The 18,626-nt window shown below is 35.5% G+C and overlaps 1 protein-coding gene across 2 annotated transcripts in view; it reads left to right on the forward strand.

Moving 5' to 3' along the window:
• Positions 1 to 17,396, forward strand: part of YTHDF3 (YTH N6-methyladenosine RNA binding protein F3) — a 28,506-nt gene extending 11,110 nt beyond the window's left edge. For both annotated transcript variants that reach the window (XM_021555626.4, XM_085572137.1), the window contains exon 5: positions 10,786 to 17,396. In XM_021555626.4, coding sequence (XP_021411301.2) covers positions 10,786 to 10,809 — 24 coding nt within the window. In that variant the 3' untranslated portion in view covers positions 10,810 to 17,396. The remainder of the gene's footprint in view (positions 1 to 10,785) is intronic.
• The last annotated feature ends 1,230 nt before the right edge of the window (positions 17,397 to 18,626 follow it).

An 18,626-nucleotide genomic window follows, 5' to 3' on the forward strand; every position in this document is an offset into this window, starting at 1 on the left:
TAGTACTTGTTTACTTTGTCTTATGTACGGTCCCTAATCATAAGACTTTGCTCAGCATCGGCTACAATATTTACTTTTCTTATATTTACTTGCTTTCCAGACTTGCCAGTAATTGTAAATGTGTTATTTGTCTCATGGTTAAAAACATTTCAGGAGATGTTTTTACCAGTTAGATGATATGCAAGTATTCAAAAGTGGGAGTTGCCATCAGTATGGTTTGTTGCTAATGATCTCTGTTCATCATGTCACACCACTCACTGAATAAAAACCCCCAAATTTTAGGGTTTATGCTAAGGGCTTTGAGACATATGAATTGGAGAATTTGTTCACTTGAAGCTGGCACATGAAGCTGTGAAGCAGGTGAAATGTTTACTTCTCTTAGATTTCTAGTACTGTGGTGGTTTCACCCCTGTTGTACATTCCTAATTGTTCAACATGTGTGTTGCATCTCATGTAGAACAGTGCCAGTCATACCCCAAACCAGTTTTGTAGTTCTATTGCATGACTCTGAAATAAGTTATGTTGAAAGTTTTGTTGCTGGGAGGCTAGATGAATATCCCAATTGGGTATGTAATGCCTTTTGAATTTTTTTCCTAAAAAGAAAGTGGATTGTGCCCTAAATAAGTATCATTACCTTTTATGGTATCTCGATGCTGGGGTGATGGACTGCTTTCTTAACTAATATTAAATGTAAGGGAGCGACTTTGACATTTTCAGGCCTTGGTACCACTTCATCAGGTGCAGAACCACCAGCCAGTCAAGGAGGTGATTGTTCCACTCTACCCTGTGCTAGTGAAGCTTCACCTAGAGTCCTGTGTGCAATATAGGAAAGACATAAAGCTTTTAGAGAGCATCCAGAAGGGCCACAAAGATGGTGAGGCGTCTGGAGGGGGAGCTATGTGATAAGAACAAGTGGACACTTGGTTTCTTTAGCCCGGAGGAGACTGAGGGGGAGACCTTACTGTGGTCTCATGAGGGAAAGTGGAGAGGCAAGCACTGATTTAGTCACTCATTGACCAGTGACAGGTTTTGAGGGAATGGCCTGAAGCTGTCTCAGAGAAGATGTAGATCAGATACAAGAAAAGAGGGTGGTTGAGCCCTGGCACAGGCTCCCCAGGGAAGTGGTCACAACTCCAAGCCTGACAGAGTTCAAGAAGTGTTTGATCAATACTCTCAGGTATTGTTCTTCAACACTCTCAGGTTCTGTTCTTGGACACAGAACCAGGAGCTGGGCTTCAGTGATCCTCATGGGCCCTTTCCAGACATTCTGGTTCTGTGATTTGTTGTAATTTTGTAATGTTTCAGGAGGACTAAGATTATAGTGTACCTCTGTAGCCTTCACACAATATTTTCTAAATTTTCAAAATTTTGAGATATTTCACAAATAACTGGTTTGCTTCAAAAATACATCCTTTTTAAAAAAAAAATCTTCACTTCAAACAAATCATAATTCAGACATGCCCTAGCAACTCCGGAAGATTGTTTTATTTGTGGTTTTGTTCCCTCAGTAGTAGGCAAAAGCCACAAAATGTAATGAAGAGGAGGACTGTAGATTAGTGGAAGTGTTTCTATGTGTGCTAAACTTAAAATTCAAAGTACTGAATTCAGCATTTAGTAGGTCTTGAACTACATAACTGTGATGATGGGTATTTGTATAATAAAGTAACATTGCTGTTTGAATAATATTTTCAGAGAAACCTACAGTATTTGTATGACTCAAGACTGACCTCTTTGTTTCTTTGTAAATAGTTACCTTTCGAACACTGTTGAGAGAAAACATACTTGTCAAGATACTTGCAATAGTGGCCACTGGCTCTTTTACAGCATTGTACAAATTGGTTTTATAACCAATTATCAAAAATGGTTGTAGAACTGTATAGGTTAGTCGTGAGGTTTTCTCTTTGTAGATGGATTTGAGGTGTGCCTTCAGCAAATTAATATAGACTTAAAATATAAGTTCACTTTAGACTAATGACATCTACTGAGAGTTTCTTTAGCATTCTCTTATGATTGAATGTTGATTTTTAAATCTGTTTTTTTTTCTTTTATCACACAGTGTACAAGCAGTCTGTCTTTAAGTTGTAAACATACCATTGCATTGTTAACTCTTATGATTCATGTCTGTAAATGCACCAATTAGTGTTGTAAGCTTTGGTTTATGATTAATTGAATAACTCTTTATTACCTAGTGCTAGCTAAGTTTTAATGGAGCTATATTTAAATATGTGCACTTTCTACTGCCTGTAGAACTATGTAAATTAAGTTTCTGTTTATTTTCTTAGGTGGCTGTGGCAATCACTTTGTTTCCAGTGTTTTGGTCATGAAAAATATGTTTATAGCTGTTAATAAAATATTAAATGCATCAGGCAGCACTAGTCCCTTCCATGTTCCTTGAAATTCAGTTAATATTTTGTTATTGCATAGGTGGTTACAAACTTTCATATGGCCAGCAATCTAAATATCATAAACAGCAAATGATTTAGGGATTTAATTTACTTCATAACTCTTTAATTTATCTTAAACTAATTGGTTGTAAAAGTTTAATCTTAACAACTCGGGGGGATCAATAATTCATTTCCAATATGTTCTAGCAATATGTTTTATTAAAATATGGCAGTATTCTTCTGAAAGTACAAGGAATAGTCTCTGATAAACATGAAAATTCAGTAACTTTGCCATTTGATAAGGGTAACTTGAAAATGATGAAGAATAGTCTCTGTAATTAGAACTGTAGTGTCTACCACTGTTTGATGTAACCCTGCTGTGGTTCCCTTTCTCTTAACAGCTCAGGTTCCAGACTCCTATTTTAAACATACAAGTGGTGTGATCTTTTACCAAAGGATCAGAAAAAATGAGCAATGCTTTTCATGAGTTCTGTCAGACATACATTGAAATGGTCTGGAATTCCATTTGTCCTTAGTTAACTGCTGCTTTGTGGTGTAAATGTGCGACTTGTATACATATGTTTTTTTAAAGATGTTAGATTGTCATTCAGCAGAAAGCTGTAATATTTAAATGAATGAAACAGAAATCTGAAAGTGTGCCTTTTAAGATGACATAATTACATTTTAGAAAATAAAAGGTATTGAAAATAAAGAAAAACATCTGTAGTAGTAGCTTTGCATCTGATCTTCAGTAAGTATATGGGTGAAAATAAAATGTGGCTCTGCATTTAAAAATGCAATTGTTGGAAGATTATGACTTCCTTGCCCTCAGATGGTGGCTTATACCTGTTGGTGCTTTTTGATGGAGAAATCTAGTTTTGTAGCATGCAGTGGGGGAAAAAAGGTCATGGTTTCATGTAGCTGTAGAGTGCTTTAGATAGTTTTCTTAGTGCGATAATCCAGAAAAGTAATTGATTTTTATTAATGAAGTGAGATAGAAGAATTTAGTATATATTTGTATTTATCTAATTTGCATTTTGAATTTTTTTTACTTTTCAGGAAGCCTTTAAATGGCAGATGAATAAGCATTTAAAATTTTAGCTTTCTTCTATTGTATTGCATATTTTGTAATAGGAATGCTGACATACCTAGAACTTCTTGACTCTCAAAAGGAGTAATTTTTCCCCCCTTCATTCCGATACCAGTGTAACTTCTGTTTCTCTGATAATTGGGTCAATATCAGGCTGCACTGTTATGTAGTGTAACTCCTTTCCTTTCTAGGACATTGCTGACATTGTGATTGATTTGATATTTCTTAAAAATATCTTGAAGGTAGAAATCGTCCATTATGAGAACTGTAGCTGATTCTTCTTCCTCTTAACCCCCAACCATCAATTATTATATGATAATGTCAAAGTCAGATATAGATGCATTGACAGATTTTCAGTTAAGGAAAAGAGATGATTGACAAAAAATTTTAATGCAGTAAATGATACTTGTACTAAACAACTTCTAAAACTTTATGTAATAAACCTCTTTCAAATGTAAATACACAAACATTAAACTATTTAAAGCAGGGTTATGTAATTAATATCTTCTGAGAAACATGTTCATTTCCTGTATGCTTTTGATGAAGTTTCAAGGGACATTATTTTTCAATTTCCTTGAACTTCATATTTATCAAGAGTATCATCTTCATAATTGGAAGTGAGAAAGTAGAAACAGGAAACACTTTTTTTCCCTCCCTTGATAGTTGTGAGGTGAATATGTACCCCTGGTCATGGGAGAAGACTATTTGGAGCTAGAATAATTTTGACCATACTGCTCCAGAATTTCCTTTCCATGATAGTGTGCTTATTTGCTTATTTACCATCTTTAGTCTTTCAGAAAAACTTAAAAATTATCTTCATGTACTTATGATACAGACACAGGGATTTCAAATGTGCCTGTTTTGTCTGCATTTGGTAAATTGTTTCTGTTCCAAGGTATAGTTTAGAATCCATTACAGAATGGGGATAGATGTTATACTGTGGTCTCTTACAGAGTGAGAGAAGTAAGAGTAAAAAGTGAGAGATGTAAGAGTTTGAGCAGTGATGTTGCCTGCGTTTCTCTAATGATGATGCAAGAGAGAAAGTGCAGTATTGGACTGTTGAACAAAAGAGGTGGAAGGTAATTAAACTCACAGGCAGTCTTAATTCATAGCAACACTTGTACAGATCTTGTCATGTGTTTGTTTGAAATCCCTACCTGAAAATCAAGCCTACAAGGTCCTTTTTACAGAGTGAATTCAACTTCTCTTACTTTGGGAGTGGAATGACCAATTTCTCCTGTAAAATAGGGACCCCTATTGGAAAAGCTAGGAATATCAACCAAATGGTTTACTTCAAAGCCTAAGAGACCAGTCACTTTTTTGGAATCTAATACTTTGTTCTTAAATATCAAGGGAGCTACCTAAGACAAGACTTCAAACTTGAATTGAGCTGGATCTGTGACAAATGTACCTTTTCTAAATGCTATGTCTTTTAAGTTGTGATTTTTAAAGCAAAGGAGAAGTTCTATATCTCTTGTTCCAGAGCAGAAACAGCATCTTAAGTATACACAGATAGCTCTAAAAATTCATGAGGCATCCTTCTGCTCAGATTTCAGTGCTCTATTAACAACAAATTGTCTAGAACAGTAATGCTTTTCCTGCAGTTTGCAGGGAAGAAATATGTCCTGCATATCGCAAGGAACCCATCTGACTCTTCACAGCCTTGCTTCATGGATTCATACTGCAGATAGGCTAGCTAGCAGAAACTCAGTGGAGATTCCTGGAATTGGTTTCCTGGAAAAAAATAGGACTTTAAAACATACAGATCTTGCGTGTCTATTGAAGCTGTTCCTGTAGATTCGATTGAACTAGGATTTTTGTGTTTTATATCAAAACCGATTTGCTTAAAACTTCATAATAATCTAGATGAAATGAAACATTACAAAATTTAGCAGATTATAGGTTTTTCAAGCCCAGCTCTTTGTGAATTTCTCAGAGGTTTGGTAGTGTAGTTAATATTGATGAATGATTGTTGTTTTGTTCTGTACCATACAGATTATAGTCAGTTGAAAAAAGTAAATGAAAACTTTTGTGTTCACTGCATTTTCATATAAATAGGAAACCAAGATAAAATAAGTTCATTTTTCCTCATGGTAGATTTGAATTTGAGTTACCCCTGTTCAAAGAGTTTGAGTGGTGAGGCTAAAAGAAAAACTGCCTGAGAAATTCTTCCGCAGTGCATTTTGTAAGCCCTGCAGTGAATGTTATTTCCCTTCCAAGGCTACCATAAATTCCTTGGCAGGGCAATTGAAAAATGTGTTATTGTTGCCCATGGGCATCTGAGAACAGCTAACCCAGGTGTCAGAGTCATCTTTCTGCTTCTCTTGCTGGGACAGAGGTCTCATCACTAAATGCAATTCCTATAGATTTGGTAAGAAGCTGTCACTTGTCAGTCTTCAAAAGCCAATGTTGTACTCTGAGCATCATTAACAAATAATAATGAGGATCTGGAGGCTTGTTTTTTTCTTTTAATCATCTTGCTGAAATGGCTGTCTTGTAGATAATTAAAGTATGATATTTCAGTGCATAATGATATACAGCACTGAAGCAAAGCATTTGCTACTTGTAGTTAGAACTGGCTGATCTGTCACTGAAAGTACCTTCCTGGGAAGACAAGACTGGAAGGGCTTTTCTGGCTCATGGAGTTCAAAGCTTGGTTTCTGCAGAGCTTTTCCTTCTTGTGTGTTATCATATATTGTCTTCAAGTAGTTTGGTTTCTTTCTCCACCTCTGGCATCTCAGATGGGGATTAACTTCTTACTGCCTGTATCATTACCATCATAAAATATGGTCTGTTCGTGTTCTACTAACAGTGCGTGAGTTTGATAAAATTTAAATTTATTTACCATTTTACAGTAATTTTTTCACATTTTTTTCTATAATAGGAAAATATGCTTACAAGTACATTTCAGTGACTAAGTAAAATGCCATCAAAACTAGTAGGAAGAATAAATAAATTAGAAGCTTAGTCTTCTGGCTTTTGCAGAGTTTCTTTATGTGCTTGAGAGCCTTTATATACTATCTGTAGTTCAACTGATCTGCAGCAACAGGGTCTCAGATGGGTATTAATTCTCAAAGCTTACTGGGAGAAGGAGCTACTCTGAAGTTGTAAAACCTTATTTGACTTTGTGTGTTAACTTTGATTTTTAATTTGTGCCTTGTGGTTTTCATGTTGGGTCAAGGAATAGAAGAAAATTAGTGTTTAGGGAGGGAATGGCATCTGCACAGGAAAAATTTGTAGGTTCATTTAAGACATCAAGAGAACCTTCTCATAGATTCATTCTCTCCCTTCTTCCCAGAAGTGCTTCTCAGAGAAATGTATTTAAATATATTTATCTGTTTCTGAGGTAGTTTCTGTGTTGAGATGTGCCCTCTTAATTTCGAGTTCAAGAGTGAGAAGTTAAAAAGGACCAACATTTTACACAGCTTTAAAGTTTCAGTAATCCAGTTTATGTTAACAGCTAGTGATATAAACGGAGGTAACAATTTCTGGAATTTTTCACTTTTCTAGTAATCTGTTTTTCATTGTGGTTTGTAAGCACTAAGGTCAGTGCTTATGCTGTCCTAGCTTTAATGGTACACTGGAGCGAAATAAATTGCAGATTATGGCGGATGCCATTAGTAAATGAGATTTCATGAGCTTTGCTGTGGCTTCTTTTCACCACCTCTACAGCTGCCTGCTCTGCCTCTGCCAGGTGTTTCTGCCCACGCAGCACAGTTGGCAGAGCAGATGAGTGCCTGTGCCTCACTTCACAGAATGCAGTCTGACATGTTAGCTTACATTGCAGATGAGCAGGGCTTCTAAGTTGAAGATTAAATCACAGTTTGCAGTAAAGCAGCTTCTAAAGCTGTTGTTAGAATGCTCCCTCTTGGGAGAGGGGCAGAGTAGACAGCTCCAGGCATGAACACTTTAAACATTGCGGTAAGAGGCAGAGGTTTGGCAAAATTCTACCTTTTTTTTTTTTTGATTATAGCTGATAGTGCTGGAGGGTGTGTAGGATCTCTGCAATTGGCCTTTGTAAGTTTGCAACCCTGGATAGCTTCCAAATAGACACCTTGAAATGCTTGCACTTGCAACTACTATAAAAATCAGCCAAAGTCATTCTTTCAGATATGTCTTTCCTGACCTTGAGCTTCAGTTTGTAAGACCTTGGGAAAAAAATACAGCCAAAGACTGTAGTAGCTTCTTGTTCTTGTTACGCTACATTTGCATTTACATGTAGACTACTTAAAGCAAGGCTTTTTCATTTACCTTTTGTGGCAAAGAAATCCCAAAGTCAGGGTTGTGTGCATCTCAGTAGCTTCTTTCAAATCAGATCAGGAAATGTTTTAGTTGCTTTGAATTTTTAAATTTTGTTAGCACAGAGGTTTCATTATATCAGAGGATAAATTGTATTGCAGCTACTTCTCAGCATGGGATCATTCAATTAATGCTCTGAATTCAGACAACTAAAATTGGGAAGTAAGTTAGCTTTGCAGTTCAGATCAAGCTAATTTCATAGTTTTGTTTGTACTAGATTGATGCACATTTTTAAGGCCAAAGCAGTTTTTAGATTCACCTTTACTTGGTTTGTGCAGAAAGTTATTTGCATGTGTGAAATGTGCTTGGAATATGGTCTGCAGCTGACAGTACCTTTAACCAAACAATATGTTCCCATATCATCCTGATTTGAATGGTACTTAATTTCCATGTCCTATTCATAAACTTCCCCTAGAGCTGGGTAATCTGACCATGGTGAGTTCACCTTTGGCAGGGAACTTAAATATACAGGGGAAAGTTTTCATCCAAGAGCATTGCAAGAGATGTGACAAAAGTTTTGCTTCTCTGAATATAAGAAATTAAAATAATTGGGTAAAAGAGAAGTGGTTATGCTGGAAACTTCTAGTCTGGTGCTGGAAACCTTCTGGAGGTAAATTCTTCTGATAATTTGTCTATAACCACAAAAAAAACCAAAACAAAACAAAAACCAAAAACAAACAAAAAACCATCAAAAAACAAAACACCCAAACGCCCCAGGAAAGCTACTTTTTGAGATAGGAAAAGAGAGTGGTCCAAGAGTGTGATCTGACTTCGAGTTGGGGAGAAGTTTAGTTTTGAGTGGAATAGCACTGCCTGTGTTTTGAGTAAATCAAATCTTCTCTCTGTTTTTCAGTACAGAGTGCCAAATGTCACTGATGCCAGTATTTGAAGAATGTAATGTTCATGTGCATTGAAAAATGTCATGCTTGTATATCTACTTAAAGTATTTAAATATAAATTCAGTAATATGTAATTTTGAGACTACAGGAAAGATGTGCTGATGTTTTGAAGCCTTTTTTTTCTCTGTAGAATTCAAAGAGGATGTAAAATCTGCAACACCTTCTTTATTTTATCAAGTGGAAGAAGGTAGTCAGGATATCATTCCTTTTCTACTTTGAATTTTTATGAACTGAAATACATTTTGAGTTGGTAGCTTCACAAAGCATAATGTTGGTCTGTTTATAGTACAGCAGTTTGAAATGCAGAGTGTCTTTCTAGACAGCCTCAGTGAGTGCTTATGTATGTAATACTTGCAAATGAACAGGAACTGATGATTTTAGTTCTATGCAGGTTGCATTTAAAATTGTTACATATTTGAACATTGCTGTTTCATAGGTTCCTACTTACCACTGCAGGAATGTTTTTCAACACTTTGTGTAGTTCTTGCTATTGAAGTCTGCTAATATTAGAGGAATAATCTGAGATGTGCCTGAGCAGGCTATTTTTGCATGCCTTACATGCATAGTGAGGCATGAGACCAGTCATCTGTTTTCTGCCAAGAGTGCATTGTTAAGATATCAGCTTGTATTAATGACTGATACTATCAATCTTAAAAAGCAGTATCTTACTATGGAAATACTAGTTACATATTTTTGAACTAGGAAAAATAATTTGCTAGCTGAGTAGTGCAAGTACTGCTTTCACTTTAAATATACTAAAATTCTGCTCTAGCTAATGTCCAGTCATAGACAGCTGCTGGGACCATGAGCTGCTCATTGTGACCAAGACTGGGCTTTATTGTTTTGTTTTCATCTTGAAGGAATTTGGAGATCTGCCTTGGAAAGGACTAGATCACCAGTAATAAGCAGTATAAGCATTATATACCTTTCAATAGACTGTCTTTTTGGAAGAATCTATGTGGGGTCATGTGCTCATTTGCAATTTTCTTAAATAGTTTCTAGCATAATAAAGCTTCAGTGTGGTTTTCAAATCGCTGTTCAAATGCCTCCTGGGTTATTTTATTTTCTCTGCTATGTTATTGTTCCATTTATAATATGCAATAATAATAAAAATATGGAGAGGTATTTTATACTTTTTATTCTCTTTTAATGGGAATGGGAACCTATCTCTCTTCCATGAAGGTATTTGTATATTTCCTTAATGTGCTCAGTTGTACATATAAAGAAAGGTGTTACGGAAAATGCTATTTAAAGAGAAGGCCTTAGTTTCTATATTGAGTGGTGTCTTTTTAGAGGCTAGAGATTTATTATGAAGGCAACAATATATAGTTTGTTGATCAGTTTTGATTTTTTTCCTGGAGGTAGTCATAATGCTGAAGTGTATGTTTATCTTGAACTAAGTAAAGAAAGTGGAGGATGATGATAAAGCACTCAAAGTGTCATTTCAATAAATGTACCTGTAATAAATAAACCTGTACTACAGAATACAGATTTGTTAGTCCCTGATAGTTACAGTGCCATTAGTATTTTAGCCCTAAATGCCAAATGTGGCATCTCATAGTGCTGTGAGGTCTGTCTAGTTAATATAGTCCTCACTGTGGCTCAGGCTCACATTGAAGTGAGGTTTCTTTGTAGCCGTTCCTATTTTACTGACTTTTCACTTTGTTATTGAAAATAATTTCTAAAAAAGGTATGCATGGCCTTCTTAATTTTTTTTTTTTTTTTTTTGCCACTTGAGCATTTGTATGGAGGATGAGGTGTTGGGCCAACTAGTTACTTTACCTTCTGATCTTAAGCACTTTTTATTATATGGGGCTTTGACAGAGATACTGTAAGTTAATTAAAACTGACATTACGAGTCTTTTTTTATGATAGCAGTTTTTTGGAACATGTTTGCCTTTTAGTGTGTCATATACTTCTGTGTTTTCCTTTAAGAAGTTCACTTAAATAGTATAATTTCATATTCTTGGAAATAATTGAAGCTTTTTCCTTGGAAGCATGTTGCCTGATTTAGCTAAATTGAAAGCAATGAAAATGCTGTAATGAAAGGAGTTAATATTGATCTTTGTGTATTAACATGATTGTCCTTTTTTGTTTTTGTTTTTTTTTTCAGGAGAGAAATAGAAACAAACAATAACTATATGGAGATGTCCTGCTAGAATACAACACTAATGATGTAGACTCTGGAAATGCCTAATATGTCTAAGAAGACGTTATTAAAGCTTTTTTCTGCTTAAGGTGACATCTTTGAACACTTTAACACGAAATTGACTCTTCTTGTAATGGTTCTCATCAGTGCATCTGCCCTTATACTCTCTCACCAAACACACTTGAGAACTGTACCTTCGTCAAGCACTTTCTGTCCTGAAGCTTTTACCAGTATCTGCTGTCTTTTGTATTTATGCATCCTAGCTAAGGCACAGGAGACCGAACGAATGCAAGGATTCATTAACTCTTTGAATTTGTTAAATACTAACATTTAACCATTAGAAGTGGTTCAATGATGTGAGATTCACATTGCTTCAACTTAATTTTTTCTTTGTTGTAGTTTTTTTAATTGTCAGTTTTTAGCTATTCAACAGATTAAAAGCAAATCATGCCATATTTAGTCCTGGAGTAAAACTCAAGTCTAAATGTTCATGTGAAAATTATTGTAGTAATCTTTTAATATGGCAAAGCAACTTTAAGCTGCAGTTTAGCCAAATGAATTGTAACATGAAATTATAATAGAATGACATTTCCCTTGTTTCAAACTGTTTGGTGTAAGAGAATATTAATATGCAGCTTGGTGGACACCACCAGTTAATGCACATTTCTTTATTTTTTTTCTGTAACATGTATACTGAAAAAAAGTGCATTTGTCTGAGGAACTGTTTGTTTGCTACCACTCAATGAATCTCAGTTTTGAGTAAATGTACCTCAGTCTAAATCAGACTTTTTATGACCTTTATAACTACATTTAAAATAATCTTTAATTCCTATTTCTGGGTGTTTGCAAGCCTGACAGATTGCTATCATGAAAGTGAAAATTTACTCCTCTAGGTGATTCACTAGCTAAATAAACATAATTCTTGTTTAGCAAGCATATACTCTGTTTCTCAAATTTTTTTGTTTCATTGTGCCAACATTGAGGTGTTTTTCCCCATTTGAAAATATTTTGAGAAAAATACTTTGGTCCATGGAGTTGACATGTTGATAACCATGTTGAGATGATTTTTGTTAGAACCATGCAACAAGAGTTATAGAATACATATTAAATGTGCCAGCTCTATAGTAATTTTTAACCTCTAAAGAGTATATCTTCTGCTTCAATCAGTATAGCAACACATTCTCTCTGCTGGAAGAGAGTATTGAAAAACTTAAGAGGGTGTATTGACTGTACAAATTACTGAACAACCTGTACCAAACTCCAGGGATAGCTTTCCCTTTTTAGAGCAGCGATGTAGAAGTCAGATATCTTATAGCTTAAAATAGCAGTAGCACATATTATTTGAGCATGTTTCATATCTTACTGTCCAACACAGATGTTTATATTGTGTTTCAAGTCCTTTATTTACATATTTTGGCAGTCAAAGTTCTGGAGCTTAAGTAGCAAGGGTTTGTCTTTAATACAGATGATTTTGCTGACTTTCGCTTTCTCTCTTCTTAAGCCCTTTGCACTCTTACAATCATGCAAACACAAGAAGTTCAGTGCACACTTCTTACTCATTGTTTTAAATATTGTTAAGAGACTGCAGAGTAGCAGATACGAATCTTAATTTTTACTGCCAGTTATCTGGAAGCTCGAAAGGGAGGCTACTCCTGAATTTTGGAGTAAAGATACCATGTCAGTTAAATGTTAGATGTGTCATAAATAGCAAGTGGGATAAGGGAGGGATAAGCCAAGTGCATATTGTAAGTCAAGACTAGGAGACAAAGGTTTCAAGCCCAATCCCTATGAAATTTGGCTTCAGCCTAAAAATTACTGCTTCCATGTGTATCTGTTTCTTACTAACAGGTTTTAGAGCTATTTGTTTCCCTCTGTGGGCTAATTTATTTGAGCTGTCATTGATCAGCTGAAGTGGCAAAGGTCAGTGTAGTGAGTCCAAAGGATGTAAGTTAGTCTGTGATCTCTCAAGGTATCAGCATGTTTCTTCTTCTTTGTTACAACAATATCTTACAAAAATTCCCAGAAGTTACCAGAAAGCTAATGTTGGAGTCAAGTGTTCAGGAACTGATTGCATGTGCAACCCTAGTTTGCTTTCACTGCAGTATTCACATTTTTGCAGGCTTTGTTAATATTACCTGCCTTACCCTATGCCTTTTTTATTCTAATAGCATGAACACTGCTCTTATATTGAATCAGGTTTAGCATCAAGTGGGTTCATCGCTCTGTTGCAGGCTTTGAAAGCTGGAAAGATGAGACAGGATTGTGAGAGAAGGAGGTGATCACATTTAGAGAGCTGTGACAGTTCTTACACTGTTTCAGGATTGTTAGCAAATCTACAAATAGAAGAGTTTGATTGCTGATGGTGTTAGTCATGTTGTGACCAATTTGCTGAGAGTTTAGTATGTGCAGCTGAAATTAAAAGGAATTCTATGTGCATATAAAGTACTGTAAAAATAGTATATAACATTGTAAAATCAGCTGTGGAGTGCTGTATTAGTTAATGGACATGTGAAGCTTCTAATCTTCAGCTTCCTTATGCACAAGTTCTTTTCCTCCAGAAAGAAAAGGAATGGTGCTTATTATCTCAAATAAATGTAGAAATGCCTTTTTTTGGTCTGATTTTTCAATATGGTGAAGGTTTTACAATGCTTGCTTTCTAACTTGCTAATGGAGGAGTCAGTGGAACCCCTTTACTGTTCCTGATGCCTCCTCCTTTGTGCCAGTCTTTGTTTTCCTGTGATCCAAACTGAGCCAGTTCAAGCCATTTTCTGCTGCTTTAAGGGTTTTCTAGTTCTCTGTGATTTTATCTGTTTAGAAGGGAGATGGTGGGAGGGTAAAAAGAGATTTGTTCTTTCAGAAGCAGGTACCCACTGTTGAATTGCTTAGCTGCACTGAACTACACATCTGGCGTTGGCGAGACAGAGGTGCAGTAGAATATTTAAAAGTGGGAAAGGTTCCCCAGGAGAGAAAAAAAAAAAAATCAATTCTGTTTCCAGTGTAAGATTTTGGTAGTGTACAAGTGAGATATGATGTTGTCATATATTTAGTGATACAAGGAGGAGGGAGTAAATGCTGAGTATTCTCCATTTTGATTACTTCTTCCAGTCTGAGGAGGCCTAAGAGTTGCCATAGAAAATTGCTTTGGAAAAGCTTGTCCTACCAACACAAGTGGGAAAAACTAAGATTGTAAGAGTTTTGCTCACCTTTGAGCATCTGACTTTGTAACATCAGCATCTTTCATGTAGTGTTTTTGATAATTGACAGGAATAATTTCTGTCAGTTGAGCGTGCACATTGCTTGCTTAAGAAAAACATGAGCACTACTTTATTTTGAGGGACTTGGATTGAGAAAAAGTCAATATTCATAACTAGACAAATTTTATTTCTTCAGGTATTTTGTTATTCTGTGCTTAATTTATGAAGTACTGACTTCTCGACATCCTCTTTCTGCTTTTTTTCTTTTTGGCTACTCTGGCAGTTTCAATGTTCACTGTCTGCAAAATGTAGATGCAAAAGCCCCTTGCCAAAATTATTCTTATTCCAGATAAATCTATGGCACCAAACAAAAGATAAGTCGAGGTCAAGTGCAGATAATGTAATATTTGGGAGGAAGCATCTTAAATATTTTTCATTGTTTAGTCAAGTTCTATTTTGAAGTTGCTTTCTATTTCATAGGAGAATTAGCACACTCAAAGTATATTTACAGAATGGGTCACATTGGAAGGGACCACAGTGGGGACATCTGGTCCAACCATCCTGTGTGATCAGGGTCAACCTAGAAAATTCCTAATTAAATCAATGTGTTTTTCCTAGCTGAACCTGAGTTGAAGCAACAGTGTTTTGAATTCTTTAAGTCACAGTTACCTTAATTTTTCAGAATTATTGGTGACTTTCACCAGGATTTCATCTTCATCTGATTCTAGTGCAGTGAAAATCCAGTGGAGACAGTCTTTGAATTTTCTCCAGCACTTTTTAAAAAATTAATAATTCTAGGCATTCAAATGCAAACCCCCTTTAGTAGTGGCTTTGCAAAGCCATTTCTACTAATTTTTCTTTCTATTTAGTTAAGGAAATACACAAAGATTTTCAGTATCTTGTTTATCCTTTTGTTAGGTGAAGAGCCATGTAATTTACTGATAAATCAAGAGAGATCAAGAGAGTGGTTCTTTCGCATCTAGGTGTAGCAAACTGCAAACTTGGTTTCAATTTTGGGTTTGTTTTGGGTTTTTTTTTGTTGTTTTTTTTTTTGTTTGTTTGTTTGTTTTGTTTGTACCATTACAGTGTGGTGACATAGATGAGTTCTTTAACATGAGAGTTGACCATTGGATCTTATTTAATATGTTTAAAAGTTTCCCCAGAAGAAACCTGTTCACATCCTTTGTTGTTCTATTTTTCACCTGATACATTTAGTGTAGTTCAGCATGGGAGAGGAAAGAATTTCTCTGTGGGTCATAGGAATTCTAATTAGTTTGGTCTCATATACAAATACTGGTGTACAGCTGGCAGACTTTCCTCAAAGCATCTATTCTATTCTGTTTGTTCTACTTTACATATTTTAATAAAGTGCATTTTAATATGATGAATATGAACTTTCAGTTCACAAATTTAAATTTGTATCTAGTCCAGGCTTTCAACATTTCTCTTCTCATAATGATATGAAGCATTCTTATTAATGATACTGTTGATGTCCAGGGTTCTTTAAGCAAAATAATAATAAAATTTGCTGCTTATTAATATTAGGAGGTGCCTAATGTTTGTGTTATCTTTTATTTTCTCTCTTTGTCCTACCTGCAAGTGAAAATGCAACAAACTGGCGTCATTGACCAGTTGGATGTCTTCTCCAATCAATTTAGCTATGTGTTTACCAATAAACTTGTTCTGCCACACTGCAGGCAGAGTGCAGATGGGTGGGTCTTCATGTTCTTCCTCCAGCAGTCAATTCTCAGTTAAATGATCCAAGAGGCAGTGGATTTCTTTATCCCATCTAAGTAAGCATTCCTTTCTAGTTTCCTACCCTTTCTGTGAAAACTCCACTGGGTATGTCTGCCAGCTGTTGCCTTTGAATGTCCATAAGGGAAGCCTGACTTTGGATCCTGTTTTCATAATCTACAAAAAAGTTCCTGACTTCACTTGTTTCTTTCTCTGGAGAGAGGAAGTCTTCTGACTGAGTTTAGCTTGTCTCAGTCTGCCTTGTTTGCTCCAATGTGGATAGAGAAATACTTCTTTTATAACTGGATTCATTCAGTCTCCTATGTGGTGTATGCCATTTTTTAAAGTTAACTGCAGCATTTTCCTTCATAAGGTGGAAACAGATACAGTATTTCATTGGAATTTAAGGACATGGTAATTAAAATACAAGGGTCCACTTTTAAGTGTTCTTCTGAGGTTCAGTGCTGGTGATAACCAAAGTGTTCACAGTAAGAGTTTATAAGCTGTTTGCATATCCTGTGTGCATTTGCAGTTGTCATCTTAACATCCTTTGCCTGTTAAATTAGTTTGTAACTCTTGAGAAACCTAACTTTTTTATTGTTGCTTTGAATATCATCCACTCTGGCATACCATAACTTTTCATCTGCCTGCACAAGTTTATGTGCATCTTGGGAATGATGTGGATGTTCATGTGAAATGAAATAAGATACTCTAGATCAATGACTGTATTTAAGTTGAACTTTTGGACTTCCAAATGTACAAGCTCTCTTGATTTGTGCCCTCTTATGTAAAGCATTACACTTTCATCTTGAGCTCTGAATTTACACATCCTTTCTTTCCTGTTCTGCAAACATCTGAAAGAACCTCAGATGTTAGAAAAAGTAATTCTCCCTTCATGCTTAGTCCAGGAATAAGAATTTCCAAACTAAGCATTTCAGCAAGCTAAATGGAGGTTTAGCTTTAGTTTGAGCTAAGCTATTACATTTCAGCAAAGAGGTGAGATTAAAGGTTGTGGATCATTCATTACCTACTGTAATTGTATATCTACTATTAAAAAAAAAAAAAGCTGAAATTTTATTTTGCAAGCATTAATAGATGCAGCTGCTGTTCAGTGTTACCCAAGAATCCTAACAGGATTTGCATCAGTTTGGATTAGCAGCTTTGTGAAATAGATGGTGAGAGCGCTGGGATCTCTTCTTACAGAAGTAAAGAATAGTTAAATTGGTTAAAATTCAGATGTTTGCGGTGTGTGACTGGAATACATTGGATGTTAAATCTAACCCTCTGGAAAACATGGCTACTAAATGTTTAGCATAATTTTTTTTTAACTTAAATTGACTACCTGTTTGTTTTCAGCTGCTCAACTGATTTGCAGCTCAGTTCTCATGAGATGCTTCACTGGGTCTTGTGAGTGTGGTGCTTCATCAGAATATGTATAAAACTGTATTTAATTTTGTCAAGTTAATGTAATTGCTATTAACTTGATCTGTATTCCATCCAACTTCATATTTGATGATAATGCTTGGTCTTTGATTTGTATTGATCTTTAATTTCAAGAATATCACATACAGAACAATTCAGATAATTTTTTTAGTTACTGAAATTTATGCTTATTTTAAATGTTAATAAATAACTGTCATTATGCTCTTTGGGTTGCTGGTGAGTATTGATGGGTTTTTTGAAAACTGAAAATCAAAGATGGAGACAGGAATGCTTGTCTTGGCCAGTAGATGAAATGCTGGAATACTGAAGAGAACTTACAGCTGTATGAGACAGAAGATATTAAACAGCCAAGAGAGTTTTGTAAAATTGATCTTCATTCTCTTTTTAGTGTAGCTGGAAGAATCTTTTGAACAAATACTTAAGTACATTCACAGGGTCCAGTTGAATTCCTAAACTGGTCTGCATGCAGCAAGTTTTTTATTCTGTTTTCCCCCCCCCATTTATCACATCTCTTTTGCTTTTTACTTTGCATTATGATTTTGCTCTTGGTCTTACATTAGTTTACAGTCTTACCTTGCTTTCCAGTAAAAAGTTCCCTGATTAATCCTTTCTTTTAGTAAGCAGTGTATTTTGCAAGACTTGGAATGTTAGTTTTGTTTAGAGCATTGGCTGTTCCCCTGTCCCAAATCATTGCTGCTGTGCTAGGCTTAGCCAGCTGATCTCATGGTCAGTAACATTTCTATTCCTACTTTTGTTGGTTATCTGAAGAAGTTACTCAGTTACTAGTTTTTCTGAGAATAATAGTTGGAGGAAGCTATAGTGATGGGTTGCATAATTTTTATTCTCATACTGATTAAATGACAAGACAATGAAAAATAAGCTTTACATTAAAAAAATATTGATGTTGTCCCACACAAGCTATGTTTGGAACACTTTGCAGCTTAACTTTCTGTTTAGTTTTCTCTGTGCCAAATCTGTTTTAATGGTGTTCAAGACTTTTTAAGTGGACTGAAAAAGTTTGTAATGCTGCTTTTCTGCAGCATTACAAAATGATGGAGTTTCTCACTTACTGTCTTTATATCTAAGAGTAAGGTTGCAGTCTCATTCAGTGAACCTGCCTGCTTGCTTTGTCTGCAACAGAAATTTCACGTGGAAGGATGCCATGACTTTCTACCTTCTTGTGGTGTTTTTCTCCCATTCCTTGCAATTCAATTAATCATAACTATGGTATGTAAAAGAACAATGAGCTGCTGGTGCATTTGGGTGAAACAAGTGGGAGGGATAATGGGAAATCTTTCAAAAAAATTTGAAACAGATGAATTGTGTGGTATTTTCAACTATAAGGAGCAAATACACCGATAAAGCCTAAGGTTAAAGAAAATGGAGGAAATGCTGTCCAGATGTGCAGTTTTGCTATACATTTGTATGTAGGTT

The sequence above is a fragment of the Lonchura striata genome, chromosome 2, assembly GCF_050655825.1.
Source record: "Lonchura striata isolate lonStrDom1 chromosome 2, ASM5065582v1, whole genome shotgun sequence".
NCBI classification, from domain to species: domain Eukaryota; kingdom Metazoa; phylum Chordata; class Aves; order Passeriformes; family Estrildidae; genus Lonchura; species Lonchura striata.